The sequence below is a fragment of the Eutrigla gurnardus genome, assembly GCF_963514095.1.
Source record: "Eutrigla gurnardus genome assembly, chromosome: 2".
NCBI classification, from domain to species: domain Eukaryota; kingdom Metazoa; phylum Chordata; class Actinopteri; order Perciformes; family Triglidae; genus Eutrigla; species Eutrigla gurnardus.
In genome coordinates, this window is record NC_139916.1 from 4,103,513 (window position 1) to 4,124,809 (window position 21,297).

The following is a 21,297-nucleotide window of genomic DNA, read 5'->3' on the forward strand; positions in this document are numbered from 1 at the left end:
CATCTCTCTCCTCTCTCTCCAAGATAAAACACCCTAGGCAGATTGGAACGAGTGACCGTCATCACTGTCCTCCTCACAAACACCATCCTCAATCAGAGTGACAAGCAGCGCGGATGCATCTCCAGCCCCTCTGCGGGACACTTGAGAACAGATACAGATTAGCCTCGCTGAGTCAGAGTAAGACTAAAAGTCAGTCCAAGTGATGAGATTAACGAGAGGATGACACATGGAGCGGAGGGGAGGAAAGAGATAGGACTTTTTTTTTTTTTTTTTTTTTTACCTGAAGTGCAGGCTCGCTTGGCCCCGCTCTGTTGGAAGAAGGTTTCTTTGCTTTGAGAGCCCTCCTGCCCCACCTCCACTACTTGCACCTGCTGCAAGGGGGCGCTCCACTTCATGGTGTACTTTGGGCCGACGGGGACCAGGCTGCTGATATCCGGAGGCCCCCTGGTGGAGATAAGAAGGAAAGAAAATAAGAATAATTCGGTTTTTCGAATGAAAACAACCTGAGAGAAATTCAACCCCTCCTCTATCTGCGCTGTAACCCCATAGGAGGGGAGATGTCATGAAGAAGACTTGAGAGGGAGAGAGGGGGAATTACAATCTGTATGATCACCCATGTTCCCTGCCAAAATTGTACCCCTGGCTGTGAGGAGGGGTTCATTGCTATTCATGTATTCCTGTAATCAGGCAGACAATCAACATTGTGATCGGGTTTGTCAAGATCCTGGAGGGCAGACAAAGTCAACTTCGGGACACTCGAGTTGAATGAGACGTAGAGCGATAATTACTTTGAAGGCTGAACAAGGGGGGGCTTTAAGCGACATCTCTGACAGGAGCTTTGCGAAATATACAAAATCCCTTTTCCTGTTTACTTCGGGAGAAAGAGAAGGGGAGAGAGAGAGCGGGAGCGAGAGAGATGTGATCAATGGTGCTGTCACGGGAGATGAATTGGAAAGAAACCAAAAAATGTTTTATGTCAGTAATCTAGGACTCCTGTAGCTGTAGTTAGGCTTTCTACCATTTGTTTAAAGCTGATAAAGCTCCTGCAACTCCAGATAGGGCTCAAAACCCCAGCAGCTATTTCTCTTTCCTATGCCGTTTGCCAAAGTATCCTTGCAAAAAAACCCAGAGCATCACATTAGCCACCTAATAGCTATTTCTCCTAACTGTGCAGCTCAGCAGAGACTCTCCTTTTTGGAAACTCGTGCAGGAAGCGAGCGTTCTGAAGGGATTAGCAAAGTATTTTTGAATGCGAGGGGCACTCAGCTCAACTCGTACTACAAGAGGGACTTACTTGACATTTATGTTGGCGCAGATGAGCACATCATCAAAGAGGAAGACCTTTCTCTCCTTCGACTTCAGGACTTGTCCCCGCTCGCCGTACACCGTCTCGATGAGCGTCTCACAAAGGACCAGTGACCCCTGCTCCGAGTTCAGTTGCTTAAAAAAAAAGGACACAGCAATCAGATCAGAGGCAGGAGGAGACAAAAGTCCTCCAGAGCCGAGACCCTGGAGGACACAGACGTCAGCCTTGGGAGGAAGAGATGTCTCATCAGGGATTAGCAACACATTCATGCTGCTGAAGGTCATTTCACACACACACACACACACACCTCTGGTTCATTCATCAAACTTAGTGAAAGAGCGACTGTTCTTTCACTGTGCGACTAGAGGAGCCTAAAGACAAACTGCGAGTTAACGGAGTAACGGGAGATGCTTTTCCGAATAAGCGATGCTCCGGATCTTTTTATTTGTCTCTACCATGTTATCTACGAGTGGTGGGAGTCCTCAGTCACCTCACGGTTTGCTTATGCATCAAGGTTGCATCTCTATTTTGGATTTCAATATGAGTTTTTTTCTTCAAAACTTTCAAACCAATTCCTATTTGTACACCGTCGATGTGCCCAAAATAAAAATGATTTTTCCCACCTCTACTTCTACCTATCTGTCCAAACAAGGTTTAGATTATGACACATTATTTTCCACAAGAAAGCTACACATGCACATACACACATAAACAGTTTGCTGCACCTACACAACAGACAGCTAACGAATCCAATAACAGATGTAATTGATGCTACAGTGTGTTGGCTCGTGCTGTGCCGTCCTGTCATCCACATGTTTAGGGGAACAGAAACAAAAAGCTTTTGTTTTTCATCACTTTTAATCCAGATTCTTTAATGACTGAATCCTAAACTTTTCCCTTTTATTATAATTTTTTTGTTGTTGTTGTGTATACTGTGCCAGCCTAAGCCAGGCTCATCACAACGTACGGTGCAAGCAGCAGGTTGAGTCCACATACGGCATTCGCACCCCGACACTTTGATGTTGGTTCAAAGAGGCACACGTTTCAGCGAATAATGAGTCTCCGCTGTGTGTCCGTTCTGCAACCTGCAGTGCAGTAACACATGTGACCACGTATCACAGGAGGAGGAGGAGGAAGAGGAAGAAGACGAAGTACTATCTGCAGGCATTCTGTGGCGGCTTTTGGCTGCGACTCAGATCACAGACAAAATGAGTCATTAGTCCGAATAGGAATGCCGTTTGATGGTCACAAAACTGTATAACTCCCTTAAGAGTTGGGGCTGCTGTAAGAATACACCCTTAAAGTGTCCGAGCATCAGCAGGCACAGAGGGCACTGCACCAGTGTGTGTGTGTGTGTGTGTGTGTGTGTGTGTGTGTGTGTGTGTGTGTGTGTGTGAGCGCGCAAATTCTCACTCACGTTGTTATCTGTCCTATTCCGGCGACTTAGATACTTTGAGACAAAGAATGAATATTTCATTGGATGGTTATGGGGGCAATAGAGGAGACTGTTTCCTATTGGAATTCTGCTGTGTCACCGCGGCAAATGGAATTCTGTGTGGAGTGGAAGAGATTGGGCGAATCAGCTCATCTCAGAGTCCTGGAAAGCAATGGCTGACAGTATGAAATAAAGAGAGGGATGTGTGTGTGTGTGTGTGTGTGTGTGTGTGTGTGTGTGTGTGTGTGTGTGTGTGTGTGTGTGTGTGTGTGTGTGTGTGTGTGTGTGTGTGTGTGTGTGTGTGTGTGTGTGTGCGTGTGTGTGTGTTTGTGAGAGAGAGTGAAGAAGAAAACGGAGGATGATGCAGTCTCGCTAAGGAAAGAGAAGAGTGTATAAGTGGAGTGAGGAAGTAAGCAAGAGAGTAACCAAGGGAGTGCAAGTGGAGCTGGAGGAAGAAGAGCGACGGGGTGAAAGAGATAGCTCTCTTACAGTTTCCAATTAAATGTCTCATTTACCCCCTAATTCTTCTTATTCAGAGCAGCATTTGTTCAGATTTGCAGCGGCAGGGCTGTAATTTCAATGTGGTAATGGAGAGGCAACGCCTCTGCCATTGCATTCGGTACTGTTTAGGAATGATAATGGGCATCATTTCTGGGAGATAATTTCTCCAAATAAAAATGCCTCCCTCGATTAATGTGTGGGGAAAGTGATATAAGAGATTGCCATATAGTAGTTTAATTTATAGGTGTTTGGCTCACAGTGATAACAACGCAGGGGTGTTAAATGGCACAGAGGCTGGGCTCACAGTTGATTTGATTGTGTGTGTGTGTGTGTGTGTGTGTGCACGGAGGGAGTGCGTGTGCATCCAGTCACCTTACTGAGCAGGCGATCGGTGACGCTGCGGGCTAGTTGTTGAGTTTCGGCAATCTGGTCTGCTACTCGTTTCTGTTCATTCAGCTTCTCAGCCAGCATCTCCAGCTCCGTCAGGGCCAGCTGCAGGGGCAGCCGGTCCACGTGGCCCTTCGGTGTGTTCTTCAGCATGTCCTAGAAAAAGGGCACAGGGAACGCTGCTAGTTCAAGAAAGAACATGATTCCAAAGCACTCTCTGTTTATGGTTTCTATTTCTTCCTCCGTATCCTGCAAGGTGCAAAACATGTCCCGACTTTGGAAAAACCACTTTCCAAAAATGTGTTCTCTTTGGGAAAAGAACCCAGAGTGCAGAGTGGGGAAATGTATTTTGCAAAGTGGGGGCATTTATTTTGTAAAGTGGGGACATTTTTGCAAAGTGGGGACATTTATTTTGTAAAGTGGGGACATTTTTGCAAAGTGGGGACATTTATTTTGGAAAGTGGGGACATTTTTGCAAAGTGGGGACATTTATTTTGGAAAGTGGGGACATTTATTTTGGAAAGTGGGGACATTTATTTTGGAAAGTGAGGACATTTTTGCCAAGCGGGGACATTTATTTTGGAAAGTGGGGAGATTTATTTTGGAAAGTGGGGACATTTTTGCCAAGCGGGGACATTTATTTTGCAAAGTGGGGAGATTTATTTTGCAAAGTGGGGACATTTTTTGTACAGTTGGGATGTTTGTGAAAACAGAACACATTTCTGGAAAGAGGTTTTTTTCCAAGATTGGGCCATTTTTTTCATTTTTTTTGTTTGAGTTTATGTCTGAGACGGGCACAGATTCAGAGGATCTGACTGTGCACATCACAGTAACCTTCCAGTGTTTGTGTAAAGCTCATTGTATTGCGATGTTTGTGCTCTTTTCAAAGCAGCGCTGGTTAAAACAAACAGGTTTTGTGCATTGCACGTCTATATTTGTCCTGCATCTATGACCCAGTGTAAGCTTGGCATTGTCTTGATATGCATCTCCGATGTACCTCGGTGCCTCGCGCTCTAGCTCCCTGTAATGCATGATTAAATACATACACTTCCTATTTGGAGTATAGTCTAGAAGAAAATGCCTGATTCACATTCATAACTTATCTATTGAATTCATGGATAATCAATGCCTACTGAGGGATGAAATGAGCTGCTGCAGATCCAGCAAGTCAAGCTCAAATCCAAATCTTTGCTCAGAATGGAAAAATGGAAGAGTCCTGCAGGATATGAAGCCAGCAATATGAAAAACTGCCGTGTCTTGGTACTTTTCCAGCTCTAGCTAACTTCAGTATTAAAACACCTGAGGTACGACTTCTTGTACTTGGGATAAGTTAAAAATCCATAATCAATTCTGTGACCTTGCAGGTTTGCATCTTTATCGGTGCGTGCGCTGCTGAATCTTTAATTCCGCTCGTTTCCCCATATTGGACGTGTTTAGCTAGTGCAACTTAAGGGATTCACTTAATTAAAACATCAACATTTAATACCTGCAGGAGCAATATGAACTGAGGGAATCGCTGAATGGGCTTCACCATCAAGCCATACAGGGTGATGCGGTCAACACTGGAGGCCTGCTTCTTCTGCAAACAGAGAGCAAAAAAAAACCAGTTGGAACAGTGTTCTTACAGAAAGGCTATTAAAAGGAAACTATGCTGTGCCTACTTGAAGAGGAGCCTGTCAGATTCCTCTATAGACCTGTGTAGGCGTGAGTGGGTGAATAAGGTATGTAAAACAGGGTCTGTTAGTCACATGAGAGTATGAAGGAAGAGATATTCTGAGTGTTATACGTCTAGTGCATTACTGTGGGCGTGGGTCAGGAGGAGATGTCAAGTCTGTTGATGACACCGTCAGTGTAAAAAAGGCAAATCACTTGGCACATTTAATAGATGGTGTGGTAGTAAAGGTTGGATAAGATCAACTGTGAGAGAGAAATGGGAAAAAAAATGGAAGAAAATGTTGCTGAATCTTAAGATATCTGAAATCATCTGCTATTAAGTGCAGGATATTCAGTTTTCCTTCAAGTTAGGAACCTGTTTTAAAAAAAATTTAAGATGATACACATAGATTAGAACTGGATATCTGTTTGATTTATACTTATATACATTGGATTGATATTAATACTGATGGAACTGGACTGATTAGAAATGCCATTTTACAGGCAAAATTATCTGGTCAAAAATGTTGTGCTTGCAGGTTATGATATGGATAAAGAAAATGTAAATGGATCATGCACTTTAATCTCAGGAAGTGAAGATTAAGAATTGAATCCCAAGTTCTAGAAGCACTATTGGAGCTCTTTAACAGGCTCTAAAGGCTCGACCACTTGCAAAGTTCACTCAAACTGAACTGTACTTAACCAGAAAATCAGGATGCATATAACATGCTCCTGTTGTACCGGCCATATATACAGCAGAGAGTCATGTGGCCTAACTAGTCGCCCATGAAGTCAGCAACTTAGTAGAGTAGCAGAATGTAGGAAGATTTAGAAGGATCCACCAATGGGGAGCCTCCGTGGAGACTGACTTGACACAAAACGGAATAAAGGCAGACAAAGACACATTCTCACTGATGAACAGACTTAAAGGTTCCCTCAATAAAATCAATGTTGAGTTATTTGCTTGTCCACTCCGAGGGTGGGATGGGTAAAAGGAAAGCTTGCCGGTATATCCTGGCCATTATTTCACGTTTTATTCCAATTAGAAGGTTTTTGGTCAGCCTGTCTTTGGTCTACATCAGTCATTGGGGTATTTGTATCACAGTATGGTGGAAGACCGCTGTCTTTGGATTGAATTGAAACAAAGATTTCACCCCGTTTTCTTTTAGTCTGTCTGGGGCATCCCATAATTGCACAGTATAAACGCATTTAACGAGGAAGCGTGACTAAAAGGAATCAAACAGCAGACACCAAACTATGTGATTTCAAAGAATGCAACTTTAATCTGAAAGAGCCGATGATCTGCAACCGGACGGACACAAAAAAACCAAGCAACATCTCTGCACCACAGCTGAACCAGGCCAAGATGTCGACAGAGACGGGGGCTCTTTCCTGCTTCATGCACTGAACACGGTTGAGTGATGCCTGTTAAGAGAGGCAGTCGTTTGCAAGGAGAACTTCCCCTATCGCTCTTTTGAAAGTTAGTCACATTTATGTCCAACCTGTCGAAGACAGACGGGAGTATAAAACTGTAACGCTGCCTGAGATTACATCAGTGCGGCAGGTGTTACGTTCAGCCGACTGAGCTCTCAGGACATGGATTTTCTGAGTCTTGCCAGTAATAATCACCAATATGTAACACTCAACCCATTGGCGGTGAAGGACTACCAGGTAGAAGAAGAACCTGGGAGTCTTCAACATTTTTCAGGCCAACGTGGAGGGACCCCTGACTACATATCGTTTAAAATTGTGTTGCTTATTAAACCGGTCAATAATATTGTGTCGTGCAGTCTATAGTGCCATATATAAAAGTACTTCGTAATGATGTATGTAAACAATGCTAAGGCTTGTTGACGGATTCATATATTTACAGAACATTTTAAATCTATATTGGCATTTCTACATCAAAATTTCATAACATTGACTAAATAGGAAGATTTATATTTTCTTAGTATAGGTTGTATTCATGTTTTTGGACATATTTACATTTTTGGAAGAAATTAAGTGTGGGATCAAATCATTTCGGCAACCCCCTGCAGTAACGCTGCAGACCCCCTAGGGGTCATGGACCCCCTGTTGAAGATCTCTGGCCTACAGTATGGCATTGCACGGTGACAATATTTCTCCATGAAGGAAGCGAGGACTTAACGGGGTTAACTGATGCAATCTGTCAGAATGGCATCCAAACAGCTTGGAGTTAGTTGGGGGAGGTGGAACAGGCATCAACAACAACCAACAGAGCAACATGACAGCAGAGGAAACTAAAGGAGTTCAAGGTTTTCAGGGGTTCACTGGGTTAGTAATCAAAACCCCAAACCAGGCCAGACCCATAATCTGTCAATATGTGTGAGCAGCGATCAGCTCCGATGCCGTGGATTGTTACTGTTCTGACCTCCAGTGTTGGTTTTCTCTCTCCGTTTGGGTCTGTTCAGGCTCACAGATTTGGGATTGGCTATATTTTTATTCCTATAAATTCTGGACCTGTGCCCGACCCGCTCTCTCTCTCTCTCTCTCTCTCTCTCTCTCTCTCTCTGTGCCCTCCATGCACTCCAGAATTCCCCCACTGATCCATTTCGGGTTGAGTCCAATATTTTTAGTCCCCTCTAGTGCAGATATCTCCTGCGTCTCGCTCCATCACCTAAACCTCCTGATGTCATCTAGAGAGCAAAAGCTGGTGTTTTGCTACATTAGCGACACTGAAATTAAAAAAGTTGGCACGTTTTTGTTTTTTTGTTGCGCTCGCTGCAGTCTATCGACTATCTGTAAGCAACCTGCAGTGCAAACCACCAGAGAGCCTCGTGGAAGCTGACAAGCGACACGCTAACAATGAGGATCGACCAGCACCGAAGTAGCGAGGGTGGTCTTCCTTAATGTCGTGTTTTTTTGTCTTTTCGCTTACTGAATGAAAGTGGTTTCTAGTGCCACTGGAAGAGATGAGAGCTGACTGGCTGAGCAGGTACTGCAAAATGCAAGTGTGCTGCTCTACAGAGTAGAGTGGTCGGGCTTTAAGATCCCATTAGTGGGCGAAATCTGTGTGAAATAGAGCTGGTTGTGAACACAGATTGGATTTGTTAGTGACTATTTATACTACTTAACTACATTTATGGGATATTTGTCACCTACTCTTACTGTACAAGATGCAATGCAATAAAGTTCTATTTCTGGCTATGACACAAACTTCACAGGGTACAAATGCATTAAAAAAAAAGGGGGAAACCCAAGAATGGATTTGTCATTGAAGGTGTGAAGTGGACACTTCCCTCCACAGCTGATGTGAATATATTAAGCAGGTTCACTCATAAGTCCTGCCATCCAAGCACCGGCCGTTCTCACCAATAAAAACTGGATATTGCTACAAAACACAACTTTATATACCACCGACCTCATGCAACCTTTTTAGTGTACGTTTAGAAGAAATGTTGTTTGGACGATTGTAAACATTCATCCAGAGAATGAGAATCAATATGGCAACTTTATATCAGAAACATACGACGGTGTTTTAGGGCCACTGTCGACAAAAAACAAACAAAACAAAAACAAAAAAAACAGAGCCGAGAGATGGGCAATATTCCGAGAGAAAAAGTCGCAAATTTGCGAATTTATCACGATGCTAACAACCGACATTTATGCTAGCTAACTTCCCATGAATGTACGTATTTATGTTTCTAATGAATCATCCCAATGTATGACAACACCTTGTTAAGGTCCTTAGGGTGATGATGTTGATGCTTATTGTTGGTTTTATTTATATGAGGCCAAATTGTCATCTTATGGGTGTTTATTGATCGGGGTGGTTGGGCTAAGATGCTAGCTGTAGCTTTCACGTGTTGTCATAGCAACAGCAAACATCTGATCAAGCAACGTGTTTACTTCCTCTATGACCGCTATAATAAAGTGCTAGTTTTTAATAACTTTTTTTTTTCTCAAAATATTGCCCCCTTCTCTTGGCTCTGTTTTTTTTCTTTCTTTTTTTTCTTTTTCTTTTTCCTACAGTGTTCCTAACATGCTGTCGCAGAAAGAACCGATTTACTCTCCGAGATGCAAATGCAGCTCTCGTGTTACACGTGTGCACACTGTATTAAAATGCAGAATTTAATGGTCCCCATCCATGCAAATTGTGTGCTTACGGTCATGTGCGCACAGTCATTGCACTTCACCATATTTTTAAAAGCAACATAATGAAGTCTGTCATCTGTGGTGGCTTTTTTTTTCCTGACTATGTCTAGAGAATTTATTATTTGCTTTGTCTTCCTGGGAGAGCTCCAACAGTCAGCGGGAGAGACAGAGGGACCTTTCAACACAAAGGCAAGGGACACATGTTATCTGCAGTAACATGCAGGGCTGTCAGCTGTGGGATCTGGTTCTGTAGATCAGCATTACAGCTCAATGTTCCAGGTCATACTCATGCATGAATGCTGAGCGCATGGGGAATTGTTAAACTCTAGCACATTTACATAATTCCTTGGCACTCTCCGTGCACCCTGGCACATTATTTTTTCTTTCTTCGCCTTTTTGTTGATTCCTAATTAATATCTGAAACATTAAGTAAACATTAAAAACAGATCTCGATGGTGGGATTGTGGGAAGTTGTCAAAGTTGTCGACTTCCCATTTCACATCACCGCCAATTAAATCAGCCTGTGTGGCATTCTTTAATTGGCAGATTTCTCGGTGAACTCGTCATCTATTCACGATGTACTAAAATAATGATGGAACTGTCATATTCTGTGATTATTAGGGATGTCCCGATCCGATATTTGGATCGGATCGGCCGCCGATATAAGCAAAAAATGCATATCGATATCGGATCGGCCTGCACGGGAAAATCCCGATCCGAACTCCCGATCCAGTTTTTTTTTTTTTTTTTTTTTTCTCAAAACTCCGGTCCGTGTTTTCCAGCGCACCGATGTAGGTAATCCATTCCCGTTTTTTTCGTTTTTTCCCCAAAGTCCGGTCCGCGCTTTCCAGCACACCTAGCGCACACCTCGTGACCTGTCCAGCATCCGCTAAACAACAACAAGACGGACTTGTGTGCATGTCCAGTGTTTCCCCTACCATTGTACAGGCCATAAAATCAATATGCCAAAAATAAGCCACCTATCAATTCATTAATAAATCAATAAACATTTACATTAGGAGCGCCTCCGCGCAGCACAGTAGACTTGCTCCGCAAGACACGCAGCTACAACAACAATCCTCGCGGCGCGCTCCCGCTACGTTCTTCTTCGTGTACTTTACGCGCTTGATGTTGTTCTGATGCCGTTCCGCCACGTTTAACCACCACGATGTCGCTTTATACTTTGAAAACACGGAGTTGACACTTTATTTTGATAAGCTGTTGCACTCTTCAGACTCGTGGTGTGAGCGGAACCGGACCGGTACCGGAACCGGACCGGCTTCCACGCTGCCTGCTCGCACAGATCCGCTCGTGCGCACATGCGCTGATGCAGGTCGAGTGTTGTCGATAAATATATGCACTCCTTCAAAACAACATCAAGCCATATTGTGTGTAGTATTAGGACGTGATGACGTGTGTACGGGCTAAAGCCCGTTTGGGCTGGAGCAGTGTGAATGCAAAGCAAGGGGACTCCCTGTGGGGGAGGATTGTTTTTGATAAGCTGTGGAACTCTGAGTTAACCTATTTCTACCTGAATTTCTATGAACTATCAGGCTGTTGAGTAAACCTTATATTTTACTTGATAAAATAAGACAATATATGCACTCATATGTCGTTGTAGTGTTTTACAGTATCTGTAGCTATTAATGTGATGCTCATCATTTTCCAGCCATATTTTTCCAGCCCCTAATTTTGGATCATTTCCATCAACCGGCATCTTTAATCTTTAATACATGCTTGGATCGGCTGGTATCGGTATCGGCCGATACTAAAAGCTACAATATCGGTATCGGATCGGAAGTGCAAAAAGCTGGATCGGGACATCCCTAGTGATTATAGAATAGAATACACTACAGCATACATACAAATACATTTCATGGGTTTAGAAGTAGCTCAGTGCTACAATCTTGTGCATGTGAGTACTACATGGTAGACAACACAATTTCACCAATCGGGACCCACTTTAATGCTGTCCTGTCTTTTAACTCCGTGTTTTTCTGTGTAAATAAGCACCTTTTTTTAAATACTGAATTATTTGTCTGTGTCTTTTGGAAACCTGAGTAAGTAAGTATGTATTATTTAAGCCTTGAGCTTTGGGGCTTTGCTCGATTCAGCTTCTTGCTGAACACAAAGAAAAACAAACAGAGAGGCTAAAACACTATTGGCTTACTTTGTTCTTCAAATTGAGAATGAAAAAAACAAACAAAAAACAAAAAACAAACAAAGGCTGAAGCTCACCTTTAAGAATTCCAGAAAAGCCGGTTTGGACATGCACGCCTTTTTAATCAGAGCCATGGCGTTGGTGAAGTTGTTGACGTACTCGCTGTACACATCCAGCACCATGGACTTGGAAAACTGTGGGACAAAAACAGAAACAAGCATATTTTAATGTCTACTGCGCTGCCATGTTGGATTATTTTGTCTTCACACACACACACACAGCTATGACATTTTGACATCTGAATGCTTTTGGCTGACCGTCCTGTTTGCGAGAGGCGACCCGAAGGTAATTTAAATGTAAAGAGTGGAGAAGAAAATGGCTATTTAAGTATAGGGCTTTAAAAAAAAATGGTTTGTTTACCATGCCAGTTACCACAACACCCTTCACGAGCCATTTAAGAGGTTGGGCAAAGAGGAAAGAGGTGGTGGAGTGTGTGTGTTGGGAGTGGGGGGGAGTCATTTATTCTCTCTCCTCAATTAAACTCACACTAGGCAGCTGGTAGTGGCAGTTAAGGAGTGGTGGGGAAGGAATTAATCCTCTTTCCTCACACCCATCCCTCAGGATCCTGCCTCTCAAGATATTACTGAGATATCACCTGCAGGTACGGACACATCGCCGCCGCATGGAGAAGGACAGCTCTGTGGGGGGAATGCGCAGTCCTTTTACCATCATCTCTCATTGGATGGTTAGGTTTTTGGGATATTAATCGTGCAGCCCTATAAGGGCCAGCAGAGAGGGCGAGGGAAGAATCGGCCCCTCTAAAAGGCTAATAATCAGAGGACCTTATTGATGAGAAAACCATCCCCCGAAAACAATTATTCTAGTGCCAAAATAAAGCAAAGGCGTGATCCCAGAGAGCACCAGAGGTGATGCAGTGGAGATATTCATCACAACTGTAATAGATTGCATGTTTGTGGTTAACTATCTCTTGTTTTCTCAGCCTTAAAGCCTGGAGCTCATTATAACTCTGGTAGTACAGCTTAAGATCCAAATGCCAAGGAACATTTGACTTTCTTTACCCAGAATGCACGTCTCAGACTGGAATAAACAGGAGGATGCATTTTACATTTAGCAGATGCTTTTGTCCAAAGAGACTTACAATAACTACAGTAAGCATGCACTCTTAATTGCTAGGTTAACCCATTGGGATACAAGGAGGAAGGCTATGCAGAGTCCAGGTGAACTCTGAACAAGTGAGTCTTGATGCAACACACACACACACACACACACAAACATATATTTGTAAAAAAACATTTTTGGACATTTAAATTTTGCTTTATGATTTTCATTGCTCTGCAAATATTGCTTGGAATGTCTAATTTTTTGACTATTTAAATTTTTGTTGTTGTTTTTTATTCCTATTTTATGTCTTTACTTGTTCAGAACAAATACAATACAAAAAAAAAAATATATATATATATATATATATATATATATATATATATATATATATAAATAAAGGCAAATAAGCCTTTATTTGAACCCAGTCCTCATTCCTATTTCACAAATGTGAAGATGCGTACCAAAAACATGCACAGACACTAACCGAGGCAACAAACAAGTCTCCGATCTTCTCGCTGCTGTCCCACTCCGCCACGCGTGACGCCAGTGCAATCTGAAACATGGAGTGGCACTGCGTGATCTCCCTCAGTCGGTAAAATATGGGCCGGATCTTCCTCGGGCTCAGGATGCGTGGATCGGCTTCCATCAGCGGTCTCTGGTATTCCTGGTGAGATTATGAAAGAAAATTGTATTTTGGGTTGTAGTTGTTGTTGTTGGGGAGGGGTGGTGCTTATGATGAATCAGCAGTCAACCTTCCTTAAGCATCTCTTCTTTTCAGCTGCATAAATAGACCACCGAGGGGTAGCAGACAAATATCCTAGGAAATCAAAATGAAGACATGTAGTCACGGTGCCTGGAAGCACATCAATCCAAAAGAGGATTCACACCACGAAAAAACTGCATTTTGCCACAAGCAAACATGTTCAGTAGTCAAGGTGACTCGTAATCATAAAAGCCGGAATAATAATGGCAAAAAAAAAATAGCTCCCAGCAGAGTTTTACAGATGCAAAATGTAACATGGTGAAAGAGCCACTGATTGATTCTTCAGTCAGCACTCCTGGGAATATTAGCATAGCCTCCAGAAACCAGTTGACAGACTGTGTGTGGACAATATTCTGAGTGGAAGCCAGTAAACATGACTTCTTTCAATCTTAACATACCAAAAGTATAGATATTGTCAAAACGGTTGAAGATGAAAACACAAAAAAAAAATGAATCAAACCACAGTGCTTATGTTTTTGTTGATGTTTTTTTGCACGTCGTACTGAATCTCCAACACGGCAAAATCATTCAAATCAGTACAAGTACAGCACGAACAAGCGTGTGATCTGTTCCACAGCAATAATGCAACGTACAGCCGTCAACGTCTAATTTTGCTCGCGGCCTTTCATGCCTTTTTTTTATGTTATCTGTCTAGAGACGCTGCGTTTACCACTCGGCTGGACTCTCTCAGTAACAAGGAGAGATTTTCCAAAAGAGAGCCCCAATCTCCCTAAGTATCACACGCAATCATGTCACGCCGACAACAAAGGTAAACGCATCCTATCTTGACAGGGAAAGATTTTGCAGTCCACAAGGAAGCCATTGATTGCTGCTGATTCCATTTCACTAGGATCCTCTTATTTTTTGCTGTGATGAGGAGATAACAAATCTCCCTTTTCCCCGCTAAATAAAAAAGGAGAAAAAAAAGAGAGTGCTGCACCCCATCCTGAGTCTGACAGTGTCTCTCTCTCTCTCTCTCTTCAGCATCAGCACAACGCCACAGAAATGAGGAGGGCTGTTTTATCAGGATTATTTATGCCGAGACACCTCGGTTAATTTGATGGATATCGCCGCTTGCTCTTTTTTTAAGTGTAATTCACAGCTTTAAATGGTGAAGATATTGCATGTGGCAGGAGGACAACAGGGGACTAAACAGCTCACCTGCAGGATCCTCCTGAGAGACTCCAGGTAGCTCCGCTCGCTCTGAATGATGGAGCCGAGGATATGGCGCCTGACAACCTGCGCAGACAACAGACCAGTCAGGAAATCTAAGCGCTAAGAGGACATGATGGGGGCTGCAGTGTGCTGCGTGCCTTCGGTTAAACGCGGCGCGGGATGATGGATTGCACTATAATCACATGCTTGTCACAGGAGGAAGGGGGAAAAAAACAGACTCAAAGAGGAGAGTAGGTTCTTTTTGAACAAAGCCTCCATCGGAGTTCTGAATCATTGAGCTTTTCCTGTGATTTGATGTCAACACACTGTTCCTCCAAATGGCAGAAAGAGAACAGAGTAAATATACAGTACAGTGCATGCTCATTTTAAATCAGAAATGAAAAAGAAGGAATGTCACAAGCTGTCATGCTCGCTCGTGAATTCATTCGTGTGTTCGGTGACTGTGAAGATACCTTACTTACAGCATGCGGTTCCCCCGCTATATGCTGCCCACTTGTGGTGTTTTTTTTAATAGGACATGCAAGGACTTAATGCGGCCTATAACAACGGCATGACATGGCATGAAGCGTTGTGTGTTAGAAACCCGTGTTTGAATGTCATCATCATTCCCTCGTTTCCCAGAGACGGAGATCTCCGTGTTTCTTTCCTGAAAAAGAGCCTCGATGACGCAAATATCCTCATGTTGTATCATCGGAGGCTCTTTGGTTAGAGGGGGTGAGGCTACAGACCGGTTACAGACCAGTGGTGGGACCCACTGAGACTACAGACCTGTTACAGACCAGTGGTGGGACCCACTGAGACTACAGACCTGTTACAGACCAGTGGTGGGACCCACTGAGACTACAGACCTGTTACAGACCAGTGGTGGGACCCACTGAGACTACAGACCTGTTACAGACCAGTGGTGGGACCCACTGAGACTACAGACCGGTTACAGACCAGTGGTGGGACCCACTGAGACTACAGACCTGTTACAGACCAGTGGTGGGACCCACTGAGACTACAGACCTGTTACAGACCAGTGGTGGGACCCACTGAGACTACAGACCGGTTACAGACCAGTGGTGGGACCCACTGAGACTACAGACCTGTTACAGACCAGTGGTGGGACCCACTGAGACTACAGACCTGTTACAGACCAGTGGTGGGACCCACTGAGACTACAGACCAGTGGTGGGACCCACTGAGACTACAAACCTGTTACAGAGTGGTGGGACCTGTGCAGGACCAAGACCACTGGTCGGTCCAATATGGCTCCAGAGTCTGGATGAAAACCTGACCAAGTCTATGTAAAGGGGTCTTCTAGGGACGGGCACTGGAATTAGCTATAAATGCTGTGATACCATGCATTTGGAAATTGTAGTGAAATTATCCATGTATATTGTTTTTGTCCTCAAATAAACATGAAATGAAACATATGTCTGTATTTTCTTGTATTTTTAGTAACATAAATGAATAAAATGAGTGTACCTGGTGGCTGGTCAGCCCCTCTGGCATGGGGGTCAGCTGTGGGGGGGGATGCTTCACTTCTGATACCGCCACATCCAGGTATCCTGCATCATCTTCCTCTTCTGCAGACATTCAGAAACAAAGAAGGAGAAACATACCGAAACGTTATAGAGGGAGAGAGTGAGAGGCATCCTTCAGATATCACTGCAGCCGGAGATACATCGCCACATACTAAGTTTATTACCTCGAAAATATGAAGACGCTTTTAAACTTTCTGAGAGCGCAGAGAGACGGAGATAGAGCGAGCAAGAAAGGCAAAGAAAAAAAAAAAACTTCCAAAACAATACTGTATCTCTGTAGGAGTAAAGGAAGCACACAGAAGCGTGTCTGCAAAAACCTGATCCAACACATTCTCATCTCTGCATTGGCACAAAGACATCCAGCAGTCTCAAAAAAGAAAAGAAAAAAAAATCCCCACTTCGCCTATAACCCTAAAGACACACAGACCAAAAGCTTCCACCGTTCCAATTAAAGACTTTGGAATGATAACACAGGATTGGCGTGAAAAAAAAAAAAGAGATATAATGCCGTGCAGATTTCCCTCGATCAACACCTAAAAATAGCAGCAGTGGCCTCTTTACCTCTTTGTGATGGCAGGGAGATTTTGTTTGAGGCGTGAGTCTGGTATCCATGGTTTATGGAGCTGCTCGATACTCCATTATTGGATGGTAATCGCTCTCTATTGTTAGAAAAGGGGTTCCTATAACACAACCTATATCGTACCGCATGAGTCGTTTCATCCTTGTCTTTCTCACATCACATCAAAAAACGCTTTCCTCGACCGCATCGTCCGTCTTAAAGCCGAGAGGGCCCGTCTGTTTTATTTATTATCGCTATAATCAGTGAGATCTTCCTTTTCCACAGTGCTTTTATTTCTCCCCCCGAAGGGATTTGTGTAAAGAAAAAGTTAGACTTTCTACTACTTTCTAGAAGCCTCCAACGACTACTTTGGCTTGGCTAGCTTTAAGCAACCGCCTGTAATTCAAAGAGTCAACTGGAAGGGGTTAAAAAGAAAACAGACTTCATAACCAATTCTACAGTATTAAAAATAGCTTTCATCCAGGAAAAAAACAGCCAGCTGACCAACAAGGCTTTACCCAGTTGATCTTTCCTCTGCAGGAAGGAAACTTTTCGCATGACAGCTATCTTGGTCTTCTCAAGCCCATCCTTCGTCCCGCTTCTCGCCGCCTTCATGAGCTGCTGAACCTGTTTGGAAGGGAGCAGACGGAAACAAACCAGCGTTAGAGGACGACACCTGACAACCCAACGGCGCTCCTCTGGAGAGAGAAGTGGCGCTCGCTGGGCTCGTCATGAATCTCACCATCTGCGACTCCCCGTGGGCCGCCGCGCCGCAGCCCCTAATCAGAGACTCCATGAGCATATCATCGGGGGTATCACGGCAACGAGAGTGAGCGTTTGCTCAGCGTGGGAGAATTTTCGGTTTGACCACAAACTCCACCCCGAGGCATAACAGAAGCCCTGCAACCGGACTCCGCGGACCCAGAATACACACAGGGGTGATAGTATTTTTAAATGATGCCACTTCAGGAAAAGTAGGTCATTAATTGGGGGCAAGTTGCACTGGTGTTTATGGAAGTAAATATGCAGAATATTATTTAATTATGCATGTGTCCCATAAATGCCTCTTGATGTAAAACCAGGCAGAGAGAGAGAGAGAGAGAGACAGTCTCAAAGCAAAGTCACAGTCCAAAGGAAAGCTGGCAAAGATGATGCAGAGAGTCAGTTAAGCCTTTGAGTCAGCTGAGCACACAACGCAGCATATTTAAGGTGTGGGTCTTCATCAATCCTATTGACCAACATCTAGCAGAGTGATATGAGCCCTGCGAAGAAAACAAGTGTGATACGGCTGTTTTTTTTTTATATATTTCATTTTTAAATCGCTTGCTGCCGGAGATATACCTTGATGTCATAGTTGTGCTTGCCAGACAGCCTCATGGCCAGTTCGCGCTTGGTCCTGGCACACCGTTCCCTCAGCCGACACACTTCAGGAGAGAGCTACAGGTGTTGGGATAGGGAGGCAGGTGGGTTGCGTTCAGCCACAAAAAGGTGGAAGACAGGAGGAAGATGCAGGGGAAATAGGAAAAAGGGGAAAACGGAGGCAAAGTGATCAAGGCAAAAACAAGCTACGCATCATTGGGAATTAATCACAAGCATAGGGAGGCTTAGAGCGCTGCTTTCTTTGGTAGAAAGGGGTTATGAGACTAATGGACGCTGATTTATAGAAGGATGGAGGAGTTTGTGAGGTGCGGGCAGCTTAGGGCAATTATTAAAGAAGCAAACTGTCAGTTCTCCCAGGCCGCTGGAATTAAGCAGTAAACGGAACAAGAGAGAACTTCAGGTACACTTGGTAAAAATTAATCGGGCGAGACTAATTAAAAACTATGTGTTTTTCAAGAAGGCTGCGTTAGCCGAAAGTGCCCTAAGAGTCAAGGTTTTCTTCATTAATTGTTAAACCAGTGCAGCTGAATCCTTCCTTTTTGTTCAGTGGCGTGGGACGATGGTGGGGGGATTTTCCACACCACACCTTCCCTTTCTGTAATTACCTGAGCAACACATTTTCAATCCCAAAACAACAACAACAACCTTTTTTCTCCCCTTTTTTCGTCTCCCTGCATTGATTTAACTCAGCATTGTCTTGGATTACGATGGAATTATATCTTTATATATATATATATATAAGCCTTCAATATGTTAAAATATGTTAATATAAGCACAAATCTATACATTAATAATGATACAACTCAGCATTTTGTTATTTATTTTGTATTGTTACGACTCAACATTTTCCCCTATGCCTGCATAGGTGCATGGGCGTTAAAGGCTGGCCAAGCAGAAAGGGGGAATGCAGCACGGTGTGAATGTGCACACAGCGCCATCATGTGGAAGAGCGACGGCGTGGAGCGCAACACTGCACCACGCTGCATCTCTGGCAGAGGAAGAGGGAAGATCTGAGGCTTTCCACACAGAAAATGCCTCTTGTTTACTTTCATCCCACAATGAAATGTTAAGGCTCAGACAGTCCGCTATGCATTTTTCATGGTCTTTATAGTTTCCTTCCACTTCTATACATTAATAAAGACAACTGTGCGAGCGGGAGCACGATATGAAATATTCTCCTTGATTCTTTTTTTTTTTTTTTTAAGTGCTGGGGAAACCGACCAACCAAAAAAACAACCTGCTTGGTCATGATGCTGCTACGTGAAATGAACAGAGACGATGATTTGTGCGAGATGAATACACAAGTCAGGCATCCTTCCACACACACTCACACACACACTTGCAGAATAATACCTTGCTCCGTGTTGGTAGTTTGGTCTCGTTATCAGACTGTTCGTCATAGCTTTCAAACTCACTGGAGCTCCATCCGTTGTCTGGAGGTCCGCTGTCTCTCTGAACGTCTTCGTAGATCATATCTGCTGTCGAAGAAAATGCGTTACCTTAATGTTCTTATTCTTATCTCATACTGATATTCCTTTCTCTTTTGATTGATTGTGTTAACTTTTGGTATGAGAAGACCTTTCGGTCTTTCCCCCTTCCTGAACCGTCTCCGAAACTTATCTCACATTGATTGGTCAAGGCCTGATGAACGGCCCCTGTTGTGACATTGTGTAGGGAAACCCAGCTGCCCTCTAGAGCAACCACACCTTTTCTCTTCTCAGGATGTCTCATCCCCTTGGAAGAGACATATATTGAATCAATGCAAATCCACTCATCACAACTTCCTCTTTGTTCTCCAGATAATTCTGTATAAATCTCTGGAGGCTAGCCCACTCTGGTCAGAAAGGACTTAATAGCAATGCTGTAACTTCCTTTTTCCACTGTCAGTGATTAAACCACATCTGAACCAGCCACAGAATTGGACGTGAAGAGTTCTCTTCCACACTGCCAAACACACAAACATTATGCACATCAGAAGCTCCACGTCAAGATTCAATCACAGCATCGCAGCTACTCACCTTCATCGGGGGAGAGGGGGTCCTCACTGGGAACGTCGTCATAGATCACCTCCGAAGCCGCCGCCGCCGGCTCGGCTCTGACCGCACGTAAAGCTGGCAAAGAAAAAAACCAGAAGGGAAACAAACACTGTTTTTAAAATAGAAAAAAAAACTCTGGTGCCTTCTAACTTTTATCTTCCTTTCTATTTGATGGCTGCACCTCCTGTTGTTAGATCAGTCTTTTACATTTCTCACCCCAACAACAAAAAAACAACAACACACACAAACACACAGCTCCAAACTACATCGCCTGAATCCTTTTGGCGAAGAAGAATAGATAAAGAGGTGCCAGATCTTCTTGCCTCTGGTTATGAATTTACACAGTCTTTCAATATTTACATACTTATTGTATCATTTGCATTTAAAGGTTACGGTTCTCCTTCCTCGGGGAGATCTGACACATCGCATGTTCCCCACAATGGCTTTGTCTGTGACGAAACGGGATTGTACCCAGCTCGGGCTATTGACCCATTCTCTCGCCACGCTCGGCAGGATTTGTCATTAACTGCTTCGAGAGTGTTTCAGCCTAATTTAGCTCGGTGAGCCTTATTGATTTGGTTTTAAACTGTGATTTGTCTGTAACACTTTTCTCCTAAGTCCCCTCCCGAACAGCAACAATCACTGTTTCAATTAATCCGATTGGAGATGTGTATTCTGTCATGGAAGTTCAGTCTAAAATTCGAAATAACCTTGGACACAATCCAGGTGATGAACAAAGAGCGACTGTTTTTTTTTTCCTACAAGAGAGGATTAGCTTCACAAATGTTCTTTATACATCACCCACTTTTCCATTCAGGGCGGATTCAGAACAGAGAAGAAAAACAACTGGATTTGGGCTATCAGCCTGACGACTATCAGCATGTCTGCAAAGTGACTGGGTCTCCTGGGTACACGGCTTGCTATTTCAAAACGTGGTAAACCAGAAGTTCCTCTGTGTGTTTTCTTTCTTTTATTTAACTTTTCTCCAAAGCAGCACCTTGACAGTCCAATAAACTCCCCTGTAGGCACGATGACACTGCATGCAATGAAAAAACACACTGCCATTATGAGCATACCGTTGTCCTTGTTGTTCAAAATGTCAAAGGGGAAAAAAAACAAAACAAACAAACATAGTAAAGCATTTGCACAACAGCGTTTTAGGGAAAGAAAAAC

At 43.5% G+C, this 21,297-nt stretch overlaps 1 protein-coding gene across 3 annotated transcripts in view; it reads right to left on the minus strand.

Moving 5' to 3' along the window:
- arhgef10la (Rho guanine nucleotide exchange factor (GEF) 10-like a) overlaps positions 1-21,297 on the minus strand; it is a 118,799-nt gene that overhangs the window by 78,748 nt on the left and 18,754 nt on the right. The window contains exons 5-16 of one of the 3 annotated variants that reach the window (XM_084033308.1): positions 20,107-20,199; positions 19,442-19,566; positions 18,050-18,145; positions 17,227-17,335; positions 16,091-16,191; positions 14,606-14,683; positions 13,166-13,345; positions 11,637-11,753; positions 5,116-5,208; positions 3,615-3,785; positions 1,295-1,440; positions 281-444 (exon numbers count right to left, since the gene is read on the minus strand). In XM_084033308.1, coding sequence (XP_083889434.1) covers positions 281-444; positions 1,295-1,440; positions 3,615-3,785; positions 5,116-5,208; positions 11,637-11,753; positions 13,166-13,345; positions 14,606-14,683; positions 16,091-16,191; positions 17,227-17,335; positions 18,050-18,145; positions 19,442-19,566; positions 20,107-20,199 — 1,473 coding nt within the window. The remainder of the gene's footprint in view (positions 1-280; positions 445-1,294; positions 1,441-3,614; positions 3,786-5,115; positions 5,209-11,636; positions 11,754-13,165; positions 13,346-14,605; positions 14,684-16,090; positions 16,192-17,226; positions 17,336-18,049; positions 18,146-19,441; positions 19,567-20,106; positions 20,200-21,297) is intronic. The other 2 variants (XM_084033310.1, XM_084033309.1) reach the window with 2 other exon arrangements.